The 25057-nt window shown below is 47.9% G+C and overlaps 1 protein-coding gene across 2 annotated transcripts in view; it reads left to right on the top strand.

The window, feature by feature from the left end:
• The first annotated feature begins 670 nt into the window (after positions 1–670).
• TEPSIN (TEPSIN adaptor related protein complex 4 accessory protein) overlaps positions 671–25057 on the top strand; it is a 42681-nt gene continuing 18294 nt past the window's right edge. The window contains exons 1-7 of one of the 2 annotated variants that reach the window (XM_068262060.1): positions 671–771; positions 6026–6098; positions 13216–13307; positions 16557–16650; positions 22028–22095; positions 24598–24676; positions 24775–24846. In XM_068262060.1, coding sequence (XP_068118161.1) covers positions 736–771; positions 6026–6098; positions 13216–13307; positions 16557–16650; positions 22028–22095; positions 24598–24676; positions 24775–24846 — 514 coding nt within the window. In that variant the 5' untranslated portion in view covers positions 671–735. The remainder of the gene's footprint in view (positions 772–6025; positions 6099–13215; positions 13308–16556; positions 16651–22027; positions 22096–24597; positions 24677–24774; positions 24847–25057) is intronic. The other variant, XM_068262059.1, reaches the window with a different exon arrangement.

The raw sequence follows: 25057 nt of genomic DNA, 5'->3' as shown, positions 1-25057 counted from the left end.
ATATATTTACATAGAAAGAGGGACAAATGAAGGGTACAGAGCTCCCAAAGAGGAACTGCCCATCCAAAAGAGACAGTTGGGAGATATGCACATTGGTCTTTCTATCATCTTTAGTTTTTCTTCATTTCAATTTTTGAAAATAAGAAATATCAATTTAATTGATGTGAATAAAGTTTAGAGTCAAAAACATTTTTCAGTAGAAAAGTACATATATTTGCACAGATCCATGCATAAATCCTGACGGGGATAAGGGAGAAAGAGGGACACAGGGATTAAGTTCCCAAAAAGGGACAGATGGGAGCTATAGGACTTGTAGTAACACCCCTGTATGTCGGGCACAGTCTGGCCTCACCTGAGCTCTGCACTCCAGCAGCAGTCCGGGCAGCGCTCCGAGCCTCCCTCCCCCCGGGGTCACCGCTTTCCCGGACATCTCGCTGCTAAGAATCCTTCTCCATGGGCGCCGCCATCTTGCCAACCAGCCGCAGCAGCTCCGCCGCCAGCCTCCTATTGGTCTGTCCCGGGAGCGGCGGCCATTGGTTGAGCTTCAGCGAGAAAGACGCGTGCGCAGTGATTGCCTGGAGGAAGGGCCTCAGTAGGGAGACTAGTGATTGGCTGAGGGGGAGGAGACTGGGGCTGAGAGGTGGGCAGGGTGGTGACCATCTGGTAAGGGAGTGGCCTGTGCTGTGATTGGTGGAGGCGGGTTAGAACTGTCACAGAGGCCCCGGTGGCTGAAGTATGGCTGTGCTGGACAGGCTGGCTTTTTTGCACCAGGTAAGGGGGAGTCATGTGTGACCATGACCAGCCAAGGTCAAGGTTCATGTGACCAGCCAGGGACAGGAGCCCACCTGCTGCCAGCACTCCCTGTATACAGTGATATATGTCTGCCTGGCACTATCACAGCTCAGTCATGGCTACTGTGGGCTTCCCTTCCTCCCCAGCCTGGTGCCCAGTGCTGACCACACATGTCCCAATCATGCTGAGCAATCTATGTACAATCTACAATTCCCACAGACACAAGGCAGCATTCTTCTCTATCTATAGCATGCTATTGTTATTTATCCTGACATTTTCACCCTCAAATTGCTGTATCACTGTCCTTTTCCCCACCAATTAACCCCAATGTTTGTCTTCACTCCTGTATAATAAATCAGGGTCAGAATATTACCCTGCTGAGTGTTTGCCATTGTTTAAAGAGGAACTGTCGCAAAAATCTTACAATTTAAAACATACAAATAAGATGTACATTTCTTCCACAATGAGCCATAAATTACTTTTCTCCTATGTTGCTGTCACTTACAGTAGGTAGTAGAAACCCGACAGGTTTTGGGTTAGTCCATCTCTTCATGAGGCATTCTCAGCATGGCCTTTATTCTTTATAAAAGACGCTCCTTGAAAAAAATTCTACAAGGATGCTGGCCAGTCTCCCTGTTCGCTGCACACTTATTTGGCAGTTGGATGGAGCACCTGCCATTCACTAAGTGCTTTTAAAAATAAAGAAAACCCTGAGAACCCCCCATGAGAAGCTGGGCTAGTCAAAAATCTGTCAGTAATGTCATTTATACTGTAAGTGACAGTAACATAGAAGAAAAGTAATTTATGGCCCATTTTATTCTGTAAGAAATGTACTTCTTATTTGTATATGTTTACATGTATTTTACATTTTAAGATTTTTGTGACAGAGGTCCTTTAAGTAAAGACACCAATTTTTGATGGCTGAAATATGAACACAACCCAGTGTCTGTACAGGCATCCCCAGTCTTTAGCACCCATTATAGTAAGAAAAGGGGTGAGCAAACGGAGCAGTGCTTTTCAGCGCTGCTAGATGTGGGCGCAGCCGGGGCCGCCATAGACTATAAAGGGATTCAGTCTATAGCGGCACTCAGTGAGTAACGTCGATGCCGTCAGAAGACGGAGCCAAAGTTGCATAAAAATCACAATAATTCTGCCTCCAGCAATAGCTGGAAGCCAAATTATTTCATTCCCCCACTATCCATGGCGGCCTGGAGGGGGAATAGTAATTAACACGGCCTTGACTTGTGCAGAAGCAGGAACAGCCATATACCGGCTGTATCCTGCGCCCAAGTCTACCGGCGCCGATTTCAAATGTACTCATGAGCAAACATTTGACCATGACCCCATTCTTAGTATGGGCCTTGCAATATGCTGTTTGGATCATTTGCTATTAGGTAAGCCTGTATTGTTGTTCCCACTGATATTAACAGGAAATGCACTATATGATGCATTTTTGGTATGACTGCAACCATACATTTATTAATAGCGACCCAATAGGGGTGACAATTAAAGAGGCACTACAGCGAAAAACTGTAAAATGTAAAATATGTGCAAACATACAAATAACAAGTGCATTTTTTCCAGAGTAAAATGAGCCACAAATTACTTTTCTCCTATGTTGCTGTCACTTACAGTAGGAAGTTGAAATCTGACAGAAGTGACAGGTTTTGGACTAGTCCATCTCTTTATAGGGGATTCTCAGGGATATATTTATTTTCTTAGTGAATGGCAGTTGCTCTGTCCAACTGCCAAAAAACTGTGTAGGGAGCAGGGAGGCTGGCCAGCATCATTTGTTTAAATCCTTTTTTCGAGAATATCTTTATAAAGAATAAAAGCTTCGTTGAGAATCCCCTTTGAAGAGATGGACTAGTCCAAAACCTGTCTGTTCTGTCAGATTTCTACTGCCTACTGTAAGTGACAGCAACATAGGAGAAAAGTAATTTATGGCTCATTTTACTCTGGAAAAACGTACGTCTTATTTGTCTATGCACATATTTCAAACTTTACAATTTTTTTGCTGTAGTGCCCCTTAAAGTAATATTCATTCTTGTGTGTTGGGAGTGAGGCTGGCAGGCCCAGCATCTCTGCCCCAGAGCTTGGTGAAGCAGGAGGGGTTAGGCAGTGACAGATTCTGTCCTTCCCTAGTGACTGGGTCTCTTTAAAATGTAAACAGTTATGTGTAATGTTTCTTAATTATTGTGTTTTGTTTTCACAAGTGACTAGTAACTGCTTAATGAATGTTTAGCATATATTCTAGGCTAGGAATGCGACCAGGCAGGAAGTGGGAGGGATTTGCTGCACTCCGCCTCGTCACATATTATTATTAGTAATATATATTATATTCAGTGCTGACTTTTTTTTTTGCTGCTGCTCTTCACATAGTACATTGTTTCTAATTCATGTTGTTAACAGAGAAGCTCACAATCTAATCCCTATCATGCATAGTCACAGTCAGATGTCCCTTTTACAGTTTAGAGACAATTACAAAGGGAAGCCAGTTAACCCTATACAGTAGTATGTTTTTTTTGGGATGTAAGAGGAATCCGGAGTGCCTGAAAAAAATCCAAACACAAGGAGAACATGTAAACTACTACAACACTACACATGATAAACACTGCATCTACATAAAGCTCAGCAGCTTTTCTAAACATATTATATGGTGTAACTAGGCCTGACCACTTAAAGGATACCAGAACCGAAAGGTTCTGGTAAAAATGATAGATGCAGTGTGTGGGGGGGTAAAAAGTACATATCGGCCGCTCCTCCTGGCCCCCTCCGTCTGCTGCCATTATTGTGATATCCAAGCGGTGTCCTTGTTTATCCCGCTTTTGCACAAGTTCCCGGCGACGTTTATTTATTTATTTATTGTACTTATAAAGCGCCAACATATTACGCAGCGCTGGACATTAGTTTAGGTTACAGACAATATTTAGGGGTGACATACAGCAATACGACAATACAGGAATACATGCAAACCAGATCACGCAGCACACTATGAGTACAAGGTAATGCTTAGTCAGTCACTGGATGGAGCATGGAGATTAGGCAAGTTAGGTTCACTCAGATGCATAGCATGGGTTCACAGTAATGGAGGTGCATGAAAAGGAGGAGGACCCTGCCCAAAGGCTTACAATCTAGAGTGAGAGGTAGGGACACTAGAGGTAGGGGGACCAGAGTTCAGCTGTGGGATTAGAGCACTTGTGAGGGGTGGTAGGCCAGAGTGAAAAGGTGAGTTTTGAGGGCCTTCTTGAAGATGTTGAAGGAGGGGGCTACCCTAATGGGTGAAGGTAGGGAGTTCCATAGTGTTGGAGCAGCTCTTGAGAAGTCCTGGAGGCGTGCATGGTACTGGGTGATGCGGGGGGCGGTTAGGCTAAGTTCATTGGAAGAGCGGAGTGAGCGGCTAGGTGTGTACCTCTGAGTAAGATTGGAAATGTAGGTTGGACAGGTTTTGTGGACAGATTTGTAGGTCAGACACAGTATCTTGAATCTGATTCTGGACTGGATAAGAAGCCAGTGGAGGGATTCAAGGAGGGGATCCGCCGTGGTGGAGCGATGGGAGGAGTGGATAATTCTGGCTGCCGCATTCATGATGGACTGCAGTGAGGCTGTTCGGGTCATAGGGAGACCAGACAGCAGGGCATTGCAGAAGTCAAGGTGGGAAATTATGAGGGCATGGATGAGGAGTTTGGTGGTGGCAGAGGTCAGGAAAGGGCGAATCTTACAGATGTTACGAAGTTGGAAGTTGAAGGACTTTGTGAGGTTTTGGATGTGGGGAGTGAAGGAGAGTGCGGAGTCCAGGGTGACACCCAGACAGCAGGCTTGAGAGGTAGGGCGAATGGTAGTGGGGTGACATGCACATCTGGGAGGTTCATGGCTGGCCGGGGTGGGAAGATCATGAATTTCCGTTTTGTCTAGATTTAGTTTCAGGGACCTAGCGGACATCCAGGAGGAGATGGCTGATAGGCAGGAGGAGACCTTGTCCATGGTAGTGGTGGATATGTCAGGGGTGTGGAGGTAGATCTGGGTGTCATCTGCATACAGATGATAGTTAAAACCCATGGAGGAGATAACCTTGCCAATGGAGGATGTGTATAGGGTGAACAGTAGGGGGCCAAGGACCGAACCTTGGGGGACTCCCACCGAGAGGTGGTTGGGGGTGGACGAGGACTCATTGAAGGCGGTCGTGAAGGAGCCATTGGAGAGGTAGGATGAAAGCCAGGACAGGGTGAGATCGTGAATGCCCAGGGACTGGAGGAGTAGGGGATGATATACTGTGTCAAAAGCTGCTGAAAGGTCAAGGAGGAGGAGAATGGAGTATTTACCTTCAGCTTTAGCTAAGGCAAGGTCATTGACCACTTTGGGGAGAGCAGTTTCGGTTGAGTGGGCAGGCCGAAATCCAGATTGCAGTGGGTCTAGCAGTGAGTTGGCATTGAGGTACTGGGTCAGGCGTTTGTGAACCAGACGCTCAAGCAGTTTTGAGGCAAAGGGGAGGAGGGAGATAGGACGGTAGTTGGAGGGTAGCGAGGGGTCAAGGGAGGGTTTCTTGTTGAGCAGGGGTAGTACAGTGGCCTGCTTGAAGTCTGAAGGGAAGGTGCCTGTGGATAGGAAGAGGTTGAACAGGGTAGTGAGGACTGGGGCCAATTCCGTGAAGTGAGGCTGGAGTAAATTAGAAGGGATAGGGTCAAGGGGGGGGGGGGGGGAGTAGTGGTATGGGAAGTCTGCAGTAGGTGGTTGACTTCCTCGTGGTAGTAGGAGTGAAGGGGAGGATAGGGTGGAGGAGGAGCTGGACGTTAAATACTATTCCCCCTCCAGGCCGCATGGATGGTGGGGAATGAAATAATATTGGCTTCCAGCAATTGCTGGAGGCCGAATTATAGTGTTTTATAAGTAACTTTAGCTCCGTCTTCTGGCGGCGCTGGAGTTACTCCCTGTGCGCCGCTATAACCGTAATTCCTATTACGGCCTATGGTGGCGCCGGCTGCGCCCAAATCTGCACTGGAAAGAAGTGTTCGCCTTACACACTCCTAGGAGTTCTGGTTCACCATGAGCTTGCTGGGTAGTCTGTAATAATAATTGTGCAATATCCTGGCTAGTGTAAAAGAAAATCTTGACTGTAGCCCCACTTTGGCATGCAATCCTGTGTTGTGATTTGGCCGTAGGCAGCCATATTGTCAGTAGTCCTGCATGTCAGATTGTGCTTCTGTTCTGACAGTAACAACTTCTGTTTCCCCAGCTTCCTGTACTACTGAAGGGGACCTCCGACGATGACACCCCCTGCCCTGGATACCTCTATGAGGAGATAACCAGTATCCTTTCCTGTCTGTGCCTGTTGGGTTTGTAAATTACCCTAATGCCCGGTATACAAGATGCAATTGTCCGTCCGGTTAATGGTCGATTTAATTATTTCCGACAGGTCTGATCTGATATTCGATTGTTTTCCTGATAATTTTGTATATGAGTGATCGGAAAACCGATCAGAAAAATGTTCGGAAATCAGATCGTACCTGTCGGAAACAATCAATTCGACTGTCAAGTTAAAGGCCCATAGAATTAGTTTTCTCCTAAGTGATAATTGCACAACTTGTCTTAAAATGCCCTTTAAACCACCAGCAAGCAAGAAAATACACAAAACAATTTTGATGGTACTTTTTTTCACCTACTTTTTGGTCATTTTAATTGAAAAGTGCTGAAGTTACTTTAAAGAGAACCTGAGGTGGGTTCTTAGAATCCTATTTGCACACAGAGGCTGGGTCTGCATATAATGCCCAGCCTCTGTTGCTTTACTGCTCCCCCCAGGCCCCCCTGCACTCTGCTATGCCCCCCAAACTAAACCACCGTGCTAGCGACACACAGCGTGTAGCCAGCAGGCTGTTTACATGTGCAGCGTCACTCTCGCCGCTCCCCAGCCTCCTCCATAGCGCCGCTCCCCGCCTGCGTCCCTTGCCACCCCGCTGATTGTAGGGAAGGGACGCAGGCGGGGAGCGGCGCAATACGGGAGGCTGGGGAGCGGCGACAGTGACGCTGCACATGTAAACAGCCTGCTGGCAAGACGCTGTGTATCGCTAGCACGGCGGTTTAGTTTGGGGGGCATAGCAGAGTGCAGGGGGGAGACTGGGGGAGACAGTATAGCAACATAGGCTGGGCATTATATGCAGACCCAGCCTCTGTGTGCTAATAGGATTCTAAGAACCCACCTCGGGTTCTCTTTAAGGTGTGTACACACGCACTACATCCGGCAACTATGGGTCCGTCATACCCTCCCGCTGGGCGGACGTTCAGCCGACAGTAGTGTGTGTGTACGCGCTGTCAGCGGACTGATAAGGCTGCTCAGCTGATCGTTCAGAAACAGCCTTATTAGTCTGCCGACAGCGCGTACACATGCACTACTGTCGCCTGAACGTCCGCCCAGCGGGAGGGTCTGACGGACCCGTCGTTGCCGGATGTAGTGCTTGTGTACGCACCTTAAAAGAGAAGATGAAAAATGATCTCCCAGGAGAAAAAGGTGAATTGCATATGGCCCAAAATGTCTTGAATATGACCTGTATGTTACAGTGTAAGTCATCTAATAAAAACCTATCTGACTACAAACCGAGGTACGTATTTTGTAATTAAAATACCTGGGGCTTCTGGCAACCCCCCGCAAGTCGCCTTGTGCCCACGCCGTTACCAAATGATCCTTCAGTTTCACTTTTTGCTTTCTTAAGTCGCTGTCCACTGCGCCTGGGTGGCCCTGGCCGCTCGCGTCTGCAATTGCGCTCCCGCTGCCGGGAGATACCTGCACAGGCCTGGTTTGAGAAAATCTCTACTGCACCTGCGCAAGACGCTGACCGGGAACGTGAATGAGGACGGGCGCAGCCAGGCCCATGCAGGCGCAGCCAGGCCCATGCAGGCGCAGCCAGGCCCATGCAGGCGCAGCCAGGCCCATGCAGGCGCAGCCAGGCCCATGCAGGCGCAGCCAGGCCCATGCTGGCGCAGCCAGGCCCTTGCAGGCGCAGCCAGGCCCTTGCAGGCGCAGCCAGGCCCATGCAGGCGCAGCCAGGCCCATGCAGGCGCAGCCAGGCCCTTGCAGGCGCAGCCAGGCCCATGCAGGCGCAGCCAGGCCCATGCAGGCGCAGCCAGGCCCATGCAGGCGCAGCCAGGCCCTTGCAGGTGCAGCCAGGCCTATGCAGGCGCAGTGGTCAGCGACTGAAGAAAGCCACACTGAGCTGCGGCAGGGGACTGGAGGATTGTATGGTATCTTTGCGGGCACAGGTCGGCTGCAGGGGGCGGCCAGAAGCCCCAGGTACAGTGGCAAGAAAAAGTATGTGAACCTTTTGGAATTATATGGATGTCTGCACAAATTAGTTATAAAATGTGATGTGCTCTTCATCTAAGTCACAACAATAGACAATCAGTCTGCTTAAACCAGTGGTGCCCAAGTTTTTTTTGCCCGAGGGCCACACTTCATATCAAGATAAATCTCACGGGTTGGAAGACATGCATACAAAATGTAAATACGGTACCTGGGTGTATTTGCAGAGGCACTGATTAATGCAGCAATGGCAGTCCAGTGGTACCCGAGTGTATGTGCAAAGGCTTTGTGGGTGATTCCCCCCTACTTAACCAGCACAGGTGATGTATGAGCTGCAGGTAGTTGCGGCCTACCATTCAACAGAAGCCGGGGTCTCAATTAATCTGCGGGTGAAGGTCAGACTCGGAGCAGTGTGATGTCACTGTCCCCTGAGATCAGGAGTGATGTCACTGTCCCCTGAGGTTCTGTGGCCAGAGCCGTGGCAAACTGTGAGGGAGAGGAAATGTGAGGAGCTGGAATCCTGCTGAGGAGGATCAGGGATTATGAGGGCTGCGGTGTCATGAGGAGATGGATCGGGGATTGCGTCATAGCTACAGCTGATATACACTGGTAGAAAGGTCCGCGCTCAAAACATAGACTGACAGTACAGAAAAGTTCTCACGTCCCTTATTCGGGTCTTTCGTAGACAATCCAAAGAAAGGGTTAAACTGTATCAGTTGCTCCAATCCATGCAAGTCAAGTTTCACGTTACATGCAAAAGAAAAACACATACAGGATCTTCTCAAAAAATTAGCATATTGGGATAAAGTTCATTATTTTCTGTAATGGACTCATAAACATTAGACTTTCATATATTTTAGATTCAAATACACACAACTGAAGTAGTTCAAGCCTTTTATTATTTTAATATTGATGATTTTGGCATACAGCTCATGAAAACCCAAATTTCCTATCTCATAAAATTAGCATATTTCATCCGACCAATAATAGAAAAGTGTTTTTAAAACAAAAAAAAGTCAACCTTCAAATAATTATGTTCAGTTATGCACTCAATACTTGGTCGGGAATGCTTTTGCAGAAATGACTACTTCAATGCGGAGTGGCATGGAGGCAATCAGCCTGTGGCACTGCTCAGGTGTTATGGAGGCCCAGGATGCTTCGATAGCGGCCTTAAGCTCATCCAGAGTGTTGGGTCTTTCGTCTCTCAACTTTCTCTTCACGATATCCCACAGATTCTCTATGGGGTTCAGGTCAGGAGAGTTGGCAGGCCAATTGAGCACAGTAATACCATGGTCAGTAAACCATTTACCAGTGGTTTTGGCACTGTGAGCAGGTGCCAGGTCGTGCTGAAAAATAAAATCTTCATCTCCATAAAGCTTTTCAGCAGATGGAAGCATGAACCCACTTTTGAACCAGAAACAGCGGCAGAAGCGCCTGACCTGGGCTACAGAGAAGCAGCACTGGACTGTTGCTCAGTGGTCCAATGTACTTTTTTCGGATAAAAGCAACTTTTACATGTCATTCAGAAATCAAGGTACCAAAGTCTGGAGGAAGACTGGGGAGAGGGAAATGCCAAAATGCCTGAAGCCCAGTGTCAAGTACCCACAGTAAGTGATGGTCTGGGGTGCCATGTCAGCTGCTGGTGTTGGTCCACTGTGTTTTATCAAGGGCAGGGCCAATGCAGCTAGCTATCAGGAGATTTTGGAACACTTCATGCTTCCATCTGCTGAAAAGCTTTATGGAGATGAAGATTTCATTTTTCAGCACGACCTGGCACCTGCTCACAGTGCCAAAACCACTGGTAAACGGTTTACTGACCATGGTATTACTGTGCTCAATTGGCCTGCCAACTCTCCTGACCTGAACCCCATAGAGAATCTGTGGGATATTGTGAAGAGAAAGTTGAGAGACGCAAGACCCAACACTCTGGATGAGCTTATGGCCACTATCGAAGCATCCTGGGCCTCCATAACACCGGAGCAGTGCCACAGGCTGATTGCCTCCATGCCACGCCGCATTGAAGCAGTCATTTCTGCAAAAGGATTCCCGACCAAGTAATGAGGGCATAACTGAACATAATTATTTGAAGGTTGACTTTTTTTTGTTTTAAAAACACTTTTCTCTTATTGGTCGGATGAAATATGCTAATTTTTTGAGATAGGAAATTTGGGTTTTCATGAGCTGTATGCCAAAATCATCAATATTAAAACAATAAAAGGCTTGAACTACTTCAGTTGTGTGTAATTGAATCTAAAATATATGAAAGTTTAATGTTTATCAGTACATTACAGAAAATAATGAACTTTATCACAATATGCTAATTTTTTGAGAAGATCCTGTATATAGTGTATATCTGTGAGACCCAGAACATCCCAACACCTCTCCACAGTGTTTGGTCCGTCACCTCACGTTACACCACCAGTGCTGGGACAGCCCCCCTAAGTGCCCACACTCACCTAAATGCCCTCCACAATATCCGGAGGTTAGAATGAAAGCCTTTGGGGGTTAGCACATTCAAAATCCGTATGATCCACTCCAGGGCACCTTTCTTCCTGAGTAAACACTAGGACTAAAATGGGCCAACATAGTGTAAAAACGTATGATTTAGTAAGTAAAAACAAAGTATTGCACTCACAAGCGAAGACTTTTAAGCCAGCATATCAGTAACAGATGCAGTCCCAGGGTGACTGTCCCAACTGATGCCACCTCTGAGTCTCGCTGCACACCGCCGTGTGCTCTCAGGATTCCCTTGCGTGAGTGCGGGCACTTGGGGGGGGGGGGGGGGTCCCAGCACTGGTGGTGTAACCTGAGGTGACGGACCAAACACTGGGAGTGGTGTTGAGATGCTCTGAGTCTCACAGATATACACTATGGGCCTGATTCACAAAGCGGTGCAAACTTTTCCGCGGACTTTTGCGCGGACTCTCGGGGCACCTCGTTTCCCTTGCCTGTTTCTCTCCATCCTTGGTAAGCTACAGCCTCATTCTTTAACAATTATTTTTGTGCACAGCACTTCTCAGTTTGTTGTTTCCATTTGCACGCTTGTCACATTTTTTCCTCTTGGATGGCTGACATTATCTGTCATCCTCATTCCTGCACCGTGCACTTTATTTGCTTCCTTTTGCACACATCAGGCTGATGTCTTGTCAGAGGGATGTATTGACTGTTTCCTCTTACCTATTACCTGATTGGCATGTTTTTCAACATGTTTAACTATATTTATATATAGTTGAGGAAGTACTTTACAGGCCTTGTGGTTATATATATGAATCATTTTGTGTATTTATTATCATTATCATGTGCCCCAATATCTATTGTTTTTAGTGTTTTTATCCCTTTTGCGTACTGAATAAAGATTGATTATTGTTCATTATTGGATTGAGTGGTGCGGTTTTTAGGGAACTACTTTTTTTTGGTGTAAATCACTGTCTTGAGGTCATGCCACAGCATCTCAATCGGGTTGAGGTCAGGACTCTGACTGGGTCACTCCAGAAGGCGTATTTTCTTCTGTTTAAGCCATTCTGTTGTTGATTTACTTCTATGCTTTGGGTCATTGTCCTGTTGCAACACCCGTATTCTGCTGAGCTCCAGCTGGTGGACAAATGGCCTTAGGTTTTCCTGCAAAATGTCTTGATAAACTTTGGAATTAATTTTTATTATTATTATTTATTGTATTTATAAAGCGCCAACATATTACGCAGCGCTGGACAATAAATATATACAATGATACAAGGATGACATACATAGGGTTATACACATAGAACAAAGTTATACATACAAATTGTACAAAATACATGATCATGGAATATGGGCTGGTTAGGTAGGCCCAGTAATACAAGTACAGGCTGTCATAGGACAGGAGCACATGATCCTGTAGATTACACTAGGGAGTGGAGGACCCTGCCAGAGGCTTACAATCTAAAGGGAGGGGTGGAAACACTAGGGGGGGCTGTTAAATATTCCTTCGAGAGTTACTGTGTGGTAGGAGGTGGGTAGGCCATCCTAAAGAGGTGGGTTTTGAGGGCTTGCTTGAATGAGTTGAAATAGGGAGCAAGTCTGATGGGTGGTGGAAGGGCATTCCAGAGGGTGGGGGCAGCTCTTGAGAAATCCTGCAGGCAGGCATGGGAGTGTGAAATGCGTGGGGTGGTGAGGCGAAGGTCGTTGGAGGAATGAAGGGGGAAACTTTGGTTTCACCTGTCCTCAGAATATTTTGCCAGTACTGCTGCGGAACATCTAGGTGCTCTTTTGCAAACTTTAAACGTGCAGCAATGTTTTTTTCTTTTTTTGGACGGCAGTGGCTTCCCCTTTAGTATCCTCCCATGAACTCCATTCTTCTGTAGTGTTTTGCGTATCGTAGATTCGTTAACAGGGATGTTAGCATATACCGGAGACTTTTGTAAGTCTTTAGCTGACACTCTAGGACTCTTCTGCACCTCATTGAGCATTCTGTGCTGTGCTCTTGCAGTCATCTTTACAGGACGGCCACTCCAAGGGAGAGTAGCAGCAGTGCTAATCTTTCTCCATTTATAGACAAGTTGTCTTACCGTGGACTGATGGACTGCAAGGCTTTTGGAAATATTTTTATAACCTTTTCCAGCAAGGGTCAACCTATGATTAAATCAACAAGTCTTAATCATAGGTCTTCTGAGAGCTCTTTTGTGCGAGGCATCATTCACATCAGGCAATGCTTCTTGGGAAAAGCAAATCCAAAACTGGTGTGTGTTTTATAGGGCAGGATAGCTGTAACCAACACCTCCAATCTCATCTCATTGATTGGACTTCAGCTGGCTGACACCTCATTCCAATTAGCTCTTGGAGATGTCACTAGTCTAGGGGTTCACATACTTTTTCCACCTGCACTGTGAACATTTACATGATGTGTTCAATACAAACATGGAAACATGTAATTATTTGTGTGGTATTAGTTTAAGCAGACTGTGATTGTCTATTGTTGTGACTTAGATGAAGATCAGATCACATAATTACAAAGGGTTCACATACTTTTTCTTGCTACCGTAAGTTAAACTTTTTCTTTTCTTTTTTTTTTTTTAGGTTCCTTAGGTTTCCTTTAAGTTTTGTAATATATTCAATACCTGAAACTTTAAAAACAACTTTCTTAACTCGATGGCCAGAAATCTCCCATGAGTCAGCGGGCAGCAGTCAGTGTTTGCTGGAATACCTCCTGAACCGCTTACAGAACAGCTCCTGCTACGTCAAGCTGAAGGTAAACTCCGCGGACTAATAGACGACTAGCCTGGGTCATATAAGGATCAGCTCGGTGGCTGGAGGTGTGACTTGTTCAGTGTTGCCTGAAAAGGGCCGCTGAGATTTCAGTTCATTTCAGTTTTCCAGCCTTATGTCATGTGTGATGTGTGTCATGTCACAAAATTTTCGATAAATCATCTGTTTCCTGATTTACCGCATGCCGTAATGCTCAGTGAATTGAAGCCGTTATCTCAAGTACCCTTTCCTGTTGAGTTTAACTGGATCCAGACCGGCGCAGTTGAAATCTACATCCTGCTTGTGGCTGTGTGGATCTGACCGGACCTAGATTTGAACAATAGTTGCCGCGCAGTCTTGACGCTCACGCCGATCTGGCCGTTGTCTCTCTGCCACAGATCACTGCTGTGTGAGCCGGTCAGGAGCCAATTTCATTGGCTTCTGACCCTGTCCCATTGGCTTGCGTTGATTGACAGCGTCAGGAACTAATGACAGCGGCTCCTGACCTGCTTGCACAGCTCTGCTGTCATAGGGACGGCAGAGAGAGTGACCTGCGTTAGGGACAGAGTGGCCCGACCGGCTGGATTATAGCGGCAATTCGTCGCTAAGCTCCGTTTTACTGTACCAGCAGTATCTGGTCCTTAAGAGAACCTGAACTGAAAATAAAAAGTCATAATAACCATACACAGGTTATACTTACCTCCTGTGTAGTCCACTACTCAATTTCTTTCTCCTCTCCTGTTTTCTCTTTGTCCACTGTGATGAATGGAATTCTCTGTCCTCCATTTTAAAAATGACCAGTACCCCATAACAGCTTCCTGATGAGCACATTGTTAAACTGTAATATCACCCACGTGAGCCATAGGGAAACATGGACATTACCTTGCACATTCAGTTGTAACTGACAGCTGCTGATATATAACTGACAGCAACTGGTATATTTCAGTTCTGACAAAATATTGTCAGAACTGAAAGGGATCACTGTAAGAAGATAATGGTGAGCTTCTGAGAGGAACTGACGGTGAGGTTAGTATATAATATTCATTTGCAGCTACTTTATGTGTTTATTTTAAATATTTTTTCTTGCTTCAGGTTCCCTTTAAAAAAAACAACAAAAAAAAAAACAGATACTCACCTAAGGAGAGGGGAGGCTATGGATCCTATAGAGCCTAGGTTCTCAACGTGTGGTACGCGTACCCCAGGGGGTACTTCTGATGATTCCAGGGGGTACTCAGGCTTGAAAAGCTTAACCAAGAATAACAAATTTAGAGTTTTAGAAAACGATAAATCCTATTTAAACAACACCAAATTAGTGTTTTAGCTAATTAAAAGCAATTGTAAATGCTTGGAAATTGTTTACAACCAATTATCATGTACTATGATTAAACATATATTTGTCAAGGGGTACTTGGAATAATGTTTACTATGCTAGGGGGTACTTTGCAAGTACAGGGTTTGAAAAGAAGTACATACCAATAAAATGTTGAGAAACACTGCTATAGAGCCTTCAAGCTCCTCTCCTGGTCTACTTGTTACAGCACTGGCTCCCCCGTTTACAATCTCTGACCAATGGGTTGGAGATTCAATGCAAACAATCTCTTGCACTAGTGTAGCTACCAAAAGCCTCCCACTGTCGTCAGGATGTCCCCTTTGTATCTTGTATACATGGATGCCAGTTCCAGTGTCCACAGACCATGTATGGAGACAAAAAGATAAGCAGGTACTCCATTAGTGGCAAGGTAACAGTATATATGCTTTCATCCAAAATATCCAGATAAAACCGCAACAAACACTCACTTCTATGGGCCCTAAACCACTTGGGGCCCACTGGCAGTGACCGCTTCCCACACTTGTGGTACCAAATCACTAATCATCAATTGGTCATCTCGCGGTAATGCTCCGCTCCCGTCCCCGGGGACTGCTCTCTCCCGCTGCGGGAGGCTTCGGAAGTAGCAAGTGCTCCCGTAGACAGTGGCTCCGTAGTGCGCATACGCATGGACCCTCTCTCATGCATGTGCAGTATGGAGTCGCCTGTCATCGGGAGCACTCGGGCTCGCTAAGCCTTCTGCAGCAGGAGATTTGAATGGGGAATCCAGCGCTGCAACGAGGGCACCGGGAGAGGAACAGGAAGACTCTATAAGCAGTGTTCCCCAACCCTGTCCTCAAGGCACGCCAACGGTGCATGTTTTGTGTAGATCCACAGAGGTAGGTAATCAGCTCTGCTGAGAGGCTAATTACCTCACCTGTGTATGTTTGTGGTTTCCTGCAAAACAAGTACTATTGGTGGGCCTTGAGGACAGGGTTGGGGAACTCTGCTCTATAGGATCCAGAGTCTTCCTTCTTCTTATGCTGGGTACACACGATGCGTTTTTTCGGTCGATTTTCCGTCCAATCGATTTCCAATTCAATTCTGCTCTCTTTACTTATCTATTTCCTTTCACTTCTATAAAAATCGATCAGAAAAAACTATCGAAAATAAGATCGAACCATCTATCTGATGAAAAAAAAAGTATGGTGTATTCCCAGCATTAGGTACGTTTTTTTTTGTTTTGTTTTGTTTTTTTAATTTTAGAAACACTTCAGATTTTCTTTAACTACTTCCGTACCAGCAGTCTCTGTCCTGTTAAGGACCAGAGACTGCTGGCACCGTAAAACGGCACTTACCAACGAATCGCCCTCACCGATCACGCCCTTCTGTCCTCACCGTGGGCCGCTCTCTCTGCCGTCCCTATGAAGGCAAAGCTGTGCAAGCAGGTCAGGAGCCGCTTTCATTGGTTCCTGACGCTGTCAATCAATGTAAGCCAATAGGATTGGCTTAAAGTGATGACAGGGTCAGGAACCAATGAAATCGCTTACACAGCTCTGTCATATAGACTGCAGGGCCGAGTGATCTGCGGCAGGGAGACAGTGGCGGGAGCGGCAGAACCACACGGCGACGAGTGTAGAAATCTATGTCCTGTCAGATCCGCACAGCCACATGACGTAGATTTCAACTGCGTCAGTCCGGAACTGTTAAGCACTGACCAGACTACAGTGTATTATTCCTGAATTAATCAGTTATCCATTCGTCTCTGCCCGGCATTAGCATTGATAATGAGATGCTAATACTTATGGCTTGGGTACATAAATGCTTTTGATTGGCCCGGTTCCATGCTGCATATCATTTGCATGAAATTAGCACGCAAGCTGGAATTACCGGCATCTATTCAAAGTTTTGCTATTTATTAGACTCGGACTTGTCTCTGTCACTCAGGTCCTGAAGATCCTCCTGTATCTGTGCAGCCATGGACCCCCGCTTTTTATCCAGGACCTCCGGCGGAATGTGGTCTACCTCCAGGAGGCGGCAGGTATGGGAAATGCTATTCTTTATGTTGACATAACGGTATGCAGAGACGCCATTGGACAGTAGCAGCTGACAATGTATGAACTGTTTCCAAGCTTTTCTACAGCACAGTAGAATAATGCCTGACTGTATTTTCAGAGCCCAGAATACTGCTTACATAGCCTGTGTGCCTGTTTCCAAAACTCCTTCAATCAACCTACTGGGACTCTGGGAGTGTCCTTCATTAACCTCCTGGGCGATAATCCCGAGCTGAGCTCGGGGTATGTCGCGCAGGAGGAGTTCTCAGGCCCTGGTGGGCCGATTTGCATAATTTTTTTTTTTGTTACACGCAGCTAGCACTTTGCTAGCTGCGTGTAACTTCCGATCCGCCGCTACCCGCCGTGCCGTGCAGCCCCCCCCCCTTCCCCGACCCCTTGCGCAGCCTGGCCAATCAGTGCCAGGCAGCGCTGAGGGGTGGATCAGGACTCCCTCTGACGTCACGACGTCCATGACGTCGGTGACGTCATCCCGCCCTGTCGCCATGGCGACCGGGGAAACCCAGCAGGAAATCCCGTTCTGAACGGGATTTCCTGCTTACTCTGATCGCGATCGGAGTGGGGGGATGCCGCTGCTCAGCGGCTATCATGTAGCGAGCACCCCTCCTGGGCGATGCAATTGTATCGCTCAGAGGGTTAACTCCCCCTCAGCCTTGTGTCAATTACCAATTTTGGCCTGTGTATCACACAATACACATGTAATGTCCGGTTTACTGTGAGCAGTGGAATAAAGTATATAGCACCAGCTGCTGACATCACTCTGCCTCCTCATCCAGAGCCGAGCGCTGTGATAACAGCGCAGGAGATTTGGGCCGGCACCACCATAGGCTGTAATAGGAATTACGGCTATAGGAGAGCACAGTGAGTAGCTTCGGCGCTGTCAGAAGACGGAGCTGAAGTTACTTTTGAAACACTGTAATTCGGTCTCCAGCAATAGCTGCAAGCCAAATTACTTCATTCCCCACTATCCACCTGGACCTGGAGGGGGAATAGTATTAATGCCACTGGGACTTGTGCAGCAGCAGGATCAGCCATATACCGGCTGTATCCCCGCCCAAGTCTCCTGGTGGGGAGTTTTCTCGTACGCTCCAGAGGAGCACACCATTGCAGGGGCCACATTCTGGTATTACACCTGACATTTATAGGGTACAGTGTTCTCCCCAGAATTTTTTTCCAGCCGGGTGGCATGAAAAAGTAGCCGGGTGGTGTAAAATGGGCGTGGCCACGACTTGCTGGAAAATGGGTGTGGCAATGACATTTGCGTAGCCAACTGTATTGTAACAGTAACTCAAAAGGGCGCTTTTCCCCCAAAATACAGTTAGGCAAATTGTCCATAAAGGTTTTAAAAATTAAACATTGTTTCCCCCCCACAAAAACAACATATAAGGCAGCATTTCCATTACACCAGATGTCCAATGCGGAAACCATTACTCAGAAATTCAAAAAGGTCAGGCTGGTTGGGTGGGCAGGTAGGTCAGGCTTGTAGCTAGTGAGGTGGATTAGTGTGTTAGATAGGTCAGGCGGCTGGCTAGTGGTATGGGTAGGCAGGTAGGTCAGGCCGGTGGCTAGTGGGGTATGTGGGTGGGTAAGTACGTCTGGCTAGTGGGGTAGGTGGGTGGGTAAGTACGTCTGTCTGGTGGCTAGTGAGGTGGATGGGAGGCAAAGTAGGTCAGGCTGGTGGCTAGTGGGGTGGGTGGGTAAGTAGGTCAGGTTGTTGGCTAGTGGGGTGGGTGGGTAAGTAGGTCAGGTTGGTGGCTAGTGGGGTGGGTGGGTAAGTAGGTCAGGTTGTTGGCTAGTGGGGTGGGTGGGTAAGTAGGTCAGGTTGGTGGCTAGTGGGGTGGGTGGGTAAGTAGGTCAGGCTAGTGGGGTGGGTGGGTAAGTAGGTCAGACTGGTGGCTAGTGGGGTGGGTGGCAAAGTAGGTAAGGCTGGTGGATGGTAGGTCCGTAGGGTGGGTGGGTAATTAGGTCCGTAGGGTGGGTGGGTGGCATGGCAGCAGGTTGCTCCTTACATCGTGTGGTGTGAGAATCCTATCCTCGGCTGCTTCCTGAGCGTGTCCCCCAGCTGCAGCACTCGCTCCTTGCTGTCAGACAGGGCGCAGGCTGCGGCACTCATCCCTGCTGATTCTCCCGGGTGATATCCCACCATCCGTCTCTGCCAGCCAGCGGCGTGCGTCCCACCATCCGTCTCTGCCAGCGGCGTGCGTGCCAACCACATAGGGGCGGGTCCCCAGCAAGGCAGTCTCCTATTGGCCGCTGGGCAGGGCGGATGCGCGTTGATTGGTGGAGGACGCCGATTCATCCCGCCCAGTTCATCGCTGGGAGAGAAGCTTACTCCACTGTGAGGAAACTTCGTCAAAAGTGTCCCTGGCTCGAGGCTGCGCGGCCGCCATTTTCTCGAGGATCGGTGCTCAGCAGAGGGTAAATACTTGGCGCCGGAGGGGTTTTAAAACAGGCGGGCGGGGTTTCAAATCAGCCGGGCGGCCCGCCCACTTAATTAGCCCTGGGGAGAACACTGGGGTACCCAATAGAGACTACCCATTAAATTTTAAATAAACATGGCCTGCAACTAAGACCATGTTTCAGACTGTGGCCCCTCATGTGATTGAGTTAGACGTCCCTGCTCTAAACGTATTGGATTGGAGCCAGACAAATCAGCTTCTTCCGCCTGTGGGTGGGCGGATCCCGATTAGGCCTGAACACATTTGGAATGATCATTCGTAAACCGCTCATCTGACGAAAGAAGTGCAGATCATTCGCCCGCTGCAGGTAGTCTGGGTGTCACCATGGTCCACAATTTAACTTTGACCGGGGATTGAACACCATCCCAATCAGTAGCTGATACCCCCTTTCCCATGAGAAATCTTTACTTTTTCTTGAATAGATCATCAGGGGGGTTCTGTACGGCTGATATTGTGGTGATCACAGTGTGATGTCAGGACCATGGTGCTGACAGTTTGCTGTCTGTGAACCTCGTTCATAGCTGCCAAACAAGCCGTATCTCCCTCTTTGCATAGAACTCTCAGTAACGAATAGAGATGGCCCAGCCTTGGAGAACTCATGGAGAAGCACATGATCAGTTTGATCAGCTGATAGATTTGTATGCCTCTGATTTGCTGAGATGACTTCCTGGTTTAACACATGATCATGACCAGCAAATCAGAGGCTTACAAATCTATCAGCTGATCAAACTGATCATGTGCTTCTCCATGAGTTCTCCAAGGCTGGGCCATCTCTAGTAACGAACATTCTGTACAGATCACCTGCCAGAACTGTCACCGCCAGTGGTAAATTTCAAAATGTAAATCAGGGAGAGGAATTATTTTACAATGGGCAATCATGGACTTAGTAATCTATAAATGAATACAGGAACTACAGTTCCTCTTTAATTGCAGCTATAGGTGTGCCCAGTGTATCATTTTGGTCATGACAATAGCCAAAGCCTGAATTCCATTAAGAAGGCATGGGCAGTGTGAAGTGCGGGGTTTACAATTTGTGTAGGTGCACGTAAAAGCCTTAAAGGAATACTATCGATTCACATATTTTTTTCAATTGACACAGGAATTGTTTGGGAAGTGCTGCTAAGTACTGGTGTATACATTTTAGTAGCAACTTCTTTGTTTACTGTTATCAAAATAATTTCAAACTTTACTGACGCCAAAACTGCTGACTGAGCCATGAGGAGAGGGGGAATTCCCCTCACACTTGATCAGTGAACTCTATGTGTAGCTCTGTGTTTGACAGAGAAGAGAGCTCCCAACAGCTGCAGTTTATGTGTCCTGTGTTTCTGACTGACCTGTCTGAAGAGAGCAGAGGAAATGTAACCAATTGCCACAGCTTTTTCATACTGTTTTTGCTTTCAGAGTTTGATATGTTTGATATTTGCTTTCTGTATGCAACTCTGGCTGTGCATTGAAGCAGACACCCCTTCTGCAATTGATTTGTCCCAATATAGCTAAATCCTACCCTCAATAAGTTACAGCTTTTGCCTCTGATATTTAACATGAAAAGTAGGAAAATGTTTACACCGCTACTCAGACATTATTTGTACATTGTCACTTTAGAACACTTGGGTATCGATAGTATTCCTTTAACCACTTGAGGACCCACGCTTTACCCCCCCCCCCCCCCCCCTTAAGGACCAGCGCTGTATTCTGTGATCTGTGCTGGGTGGGCTGTGCAGCCCCCAGCATAGATCAGGTAGCAGGCAGAGCGACCAGATCGCCCCCCTTTTTTCCCCCCTATGGGGATGATGTGCTGGGGGGGTCTGATCGCTCCTGCCTGCCTGAGGTTTGCGGGGGGGCACCTCAAAGCCCCCCTCCGTGGCGACATTCCCCCCTCCCTCTCCTACCTCCCTTCCCCGGAGATCCGAGGCTGCACAGGAACGGATCTGTCCTGTGCAGCCTCTAACAGGCTCCTGCCTGTCATGTGACAGCGATCCCCAGCCGCTGATTGGCCGGGGATCGCTGATCTGGTACAATGCTGCTACTGTTAGCAGCGTTGTACGAATGTAAACAAAGCGGATTATTTCCGCTTGTGTTTACATTTAGCCTGCGAGCCACGATCGGCGGCCCGCAGGCTATTCACGGAGCCCCCCCGCCGTGAATTGACAGGAAGCAGCCGCTCGCGCGAGCGGCTGCTTCCTGATTAATTAGCCTGCAGCCGGCGACGCAGAACTGCGTCGCTGGTCCTGCAGCTGCCACTTTGCCGACGCGCGTTATGAGTGTGCGGTCGGCAAGTGGTTAAGAAAACCCGAACTTAAAATTAAAGGTCAAAATAACCATACACAAGTCATACTTGCCTCCCGTGTAGTCTACTCCTCAATCTCTTTCTCCTCTCCCGTGTCCTGTTTGTCCACTGTGATCAAGGGAATTCTCTGTCCTCCATTTTGAAAATGGCCATTACCCCATAACAGCTTTCTGGTCAGCACACTGTTAAACTGTAACATCGCCCACTTGAGCCATAGGGAAACATGGACATTACCTGGCACATCAGTTGTCCTCTCAGCTATAACTGACAGCAACTGATCTATAACTGACAGCAACTGATATATTTCAGTTGTCAGAACTGGAAGGGATCATTGTCAGAAGAAAATGGTGAGCTTCTGAGAGGAACTGACGGCGAGGTAACTATGTAATGTTCATTTGAAGTTACATCATGTGTTTATTTTAAATAATTGTGCTCAGTTCAGGTTCTCTTTAGTACTGCTGATTTAGAGATGGTCAATGAGATGCAAATAATTCCGACTTAAAGCAACTTTTCCTGACATACACCTGCAGATATCATGAGGCTAGAGTTCTATTATTAGCTTTTACCTAACTGCCAGTTCCTCTCTTCTTGTCTTTGTAGCGGTCAGCGGACCCCCGGACCCCCTGCATGGTGTCAGCCTGTATCAGAAAGTGCGATCCTTGGCTCAGGTAAATCTCCATCAACCAGGGGTGGGGCAAAAAAGGGTGGGGAAGTCATGCGCAGCGTGCTGCGCCTTAAAATATGGGGGAGGGGGGGAGAGTTGTACGTGCCGAAAAATAAGTGTGACCATGGACCAGGATGTGGGTGTGGTCATGGGTGGAGTCAAATTTACATGAATTTAGCAATGGTGGGACATTAGACTAGGACTATGGCAGGGATTAGATAGTGAGTGCCTCAGACACAGGTGCCCCCCAGTTTAGGTAGTGACAGGTGCCCCCCAGTGTAGGTAGAGACAGGTGCCCCCCAGTGTAGGTAGAGACAGGTGCCCCCCAGTGTAGGTAGAGGCAGGTGCCCCCCATGTTTAGTGACGGGGACTCCCTCTAGCTTAGGTGATGACAGGTGCCCCTAGTTTTAGGTAGTGACAGGTGCCCCCCAGTGTAGGTAGTGACAGGTGCCCCCCAGTGTAGGTAGGGACAGGTGCCCCCCAGTGTAGGTAGTGACAGGTGCGCCCCCCCCCCCCCCTTCTTTTTAGTGACTAGGACACCACTTACCGTCAATCGTCCCAGCAGCCAGCATCAGACCTCAGAATCAGCCGGCGACCAGTGACAGCGGGCGCACGGTACCCCCGTGGACACCGCGCTGCATATCCGGAAGTGATGTCACTTCCGCATATCTGTGCAGTGTCCGCGAGGTCCTAGCTCCCGCACTCACTGGTCAATGGCTGATTCTGAGGTCTGACGCTGGCTGCGGGGACAGCCAGAAGAGGGCGGCTGACAACCGGGGGGTGCAGCCGCCCCATTTTGCCCTTATGTGTGGTCGCCCATGATCTGGCCTGTAGGCACTTGGTGAAATGATGCGAGCCAGTCTATGCACAGCAGACTCCAGCAAAATTCAGGTGAAATCAGAGCAGAAAACGCTGAACTTATGCAATTCCCTTAGAATTGGTCCATGTCTCTGGAGGTCCCTTCACAATGGGAATGGAGATCTTTCGGCCTGTAGAAAGGGGGAGAGGGCGAGAGCTCAATAGTGCAGTATCGCCGGTTAATTAATTGGTGGGGGATTGTGGGTAATTTATACTCACAAAGATGGGTTGCAGTCCTACAACCACCATATAGGCGTGCAGAAAGAAACAGTTCCCGCTCGGTATCCCGGAACCTTCTGGAACAGGGTGGTCGTTCTCCTCCTGTCGGCCTTTCCTCTGGTAGGACAGGTGTAAGAGTGGGAGGTGCAAAGCACCCCTTTAATTTAGGGGGTGTGGGTAACAACTGTTTAGGAGGTTTGGGGAGGTGCCCAATTTTTCTGCTGATAGGTCTAAAGGGGCCCATACACCTAACGATTTTCCCGCCGATATACGGCCGATTCGATCACAGTGATCGAATCGGCTGTGAAATCACCGCGAACACAGCTGACAGAACAATCGATTTCTGTCCGAAATTGATCATTCCCGTCGATCCGTCCGTGCGGAAGAATTTTCTCGATTGCCAGCGGGTCGGGAGTGCGTCGATAGCAGCGCTCGAATGCCTGACGACCGACGCAATACAGCGGGTATACATTACCTGTTCCGGCCGGCGCGAGTCCCCTGGTCCTCGCTGTCTTCTTTCCGCGCTGGGTTCCGGACCGGCTGCAGCTACACAGAGCTTCCTGTCACGACAGGAAGTTTAAACAGTAGAGCGCCCTCTACTGTTTAAACTTCCCCTGGACAGGAAGTTCAGTAGCTGCAGGAATGGTCTGGAGCCCGGAGCGGAGAAGAAGACAGCGAGGACCAGGGGACTCGCGCTGGCCGGAACAGGTAATGTATGCGGGGGGGGGGGGGGGGGGGGGCTTAGCTCCACAGATTGTGATCGGTTTCAGGCTGAAATCGATTCACAATCTGTTTGCAGTAAAGGTGGCCATACGATCCCTCTGTGATCAGATTCGATCAGCGAGGGATCTATCTGTTAGTCGAATCTGATGGCAAATCGACCAGTGTATGGCCACCTTTTAGTATGACAACTATACTCTACCTCTTTGGAGGGAAGATACCTCTTTCTATATTTCTGTACAGTTATCATACTTAGACCTTTCAGAAGTAAAATTGGGCGCCTCCCCAAACCTCCTAAACAGTTGTTATGCAATTGCTGCTGGATTTGGTACTGCAGACACAGGTGCATACCATTGCACTTGATTGGCTGACAGGCTGTTTGTGGACCATATAAAATGTCAGGTTGTTGGCTGGGAGTGGGCATTTGCTTCTTGTGTGTATCACATTTATATAGAGGCAGTGTGTGTGGATCTCCTGGTGGTGACAGCACCAGGGCCCACCTGCACTCTCCCTCTTCGTGTTGCATGCAGGTGTGGGGGTCCCAGGCAGTGGTAGAACTTGGGGCCCCCACCTGCCATGTGCACCAGTGTTTATGTTCTTGAATGCAGTAAGGTGACCAGACAGTTTTTATTTCAGATGCAATGATGGCAGCGTAGCGGTGTACAGTATGTTCTGACGCAGTGCTCTGACAGTTGTGTATTCTCTCCAGGAACTAGTGGGCAGTCTGTACACAGAGGCTCCGCCCCACTCCACCAATGGTCCGCCCGCTAAGGAGAAGACCCAGACAGGTAACAGAGAGAAGTGCATGGAGCACTGAAGAGGGCCTGTCTCCTCCAGGCCGTGTCGCTTTCAATTGATGTCATCACTGAACATATTCTCATTTTAGGGATGGGCTCCCAGGTCTTTCGCCCCCAAACATTGCAGGGATTTGGATACTCTCAGGACAAGCCCAGTTCAGGTACGGCCGCCTCCACTTTATGAATTGTTTTTATGTGAAGACAGTGTGTAGATCTGCATCTGCAGACAGAGGAGCCATCTTTCCTGTTCTCTATCTGGTGATCTCATTCTGGAGTTGGGCTTCCATGATCGTTACAAAAACTATTTGTCACTTTCAGATTTGGAAAGGATGGAAAAGGTATTATCTTGGTCAGGTTTTTAACAGGGACTTT

Source organism: Hyperolius riggenbachi, chromosome 12, assembly GCF_040937935.1.
Source record: "Hyperolius riggenbachi isolate aHypRig1 chromosome 12, aHypRig1.pri, whole genome shotgun sequence".
Lineage (NCBI taxonomy): Eukaryota > Metazoa > Chordata > Amphibia > Anura > Hyperoliidae > Hyperolius > Hyperolius riggenbachi.
This window is presented reverse-complemented; position numbering and strand designations above follow the sequence as displayed.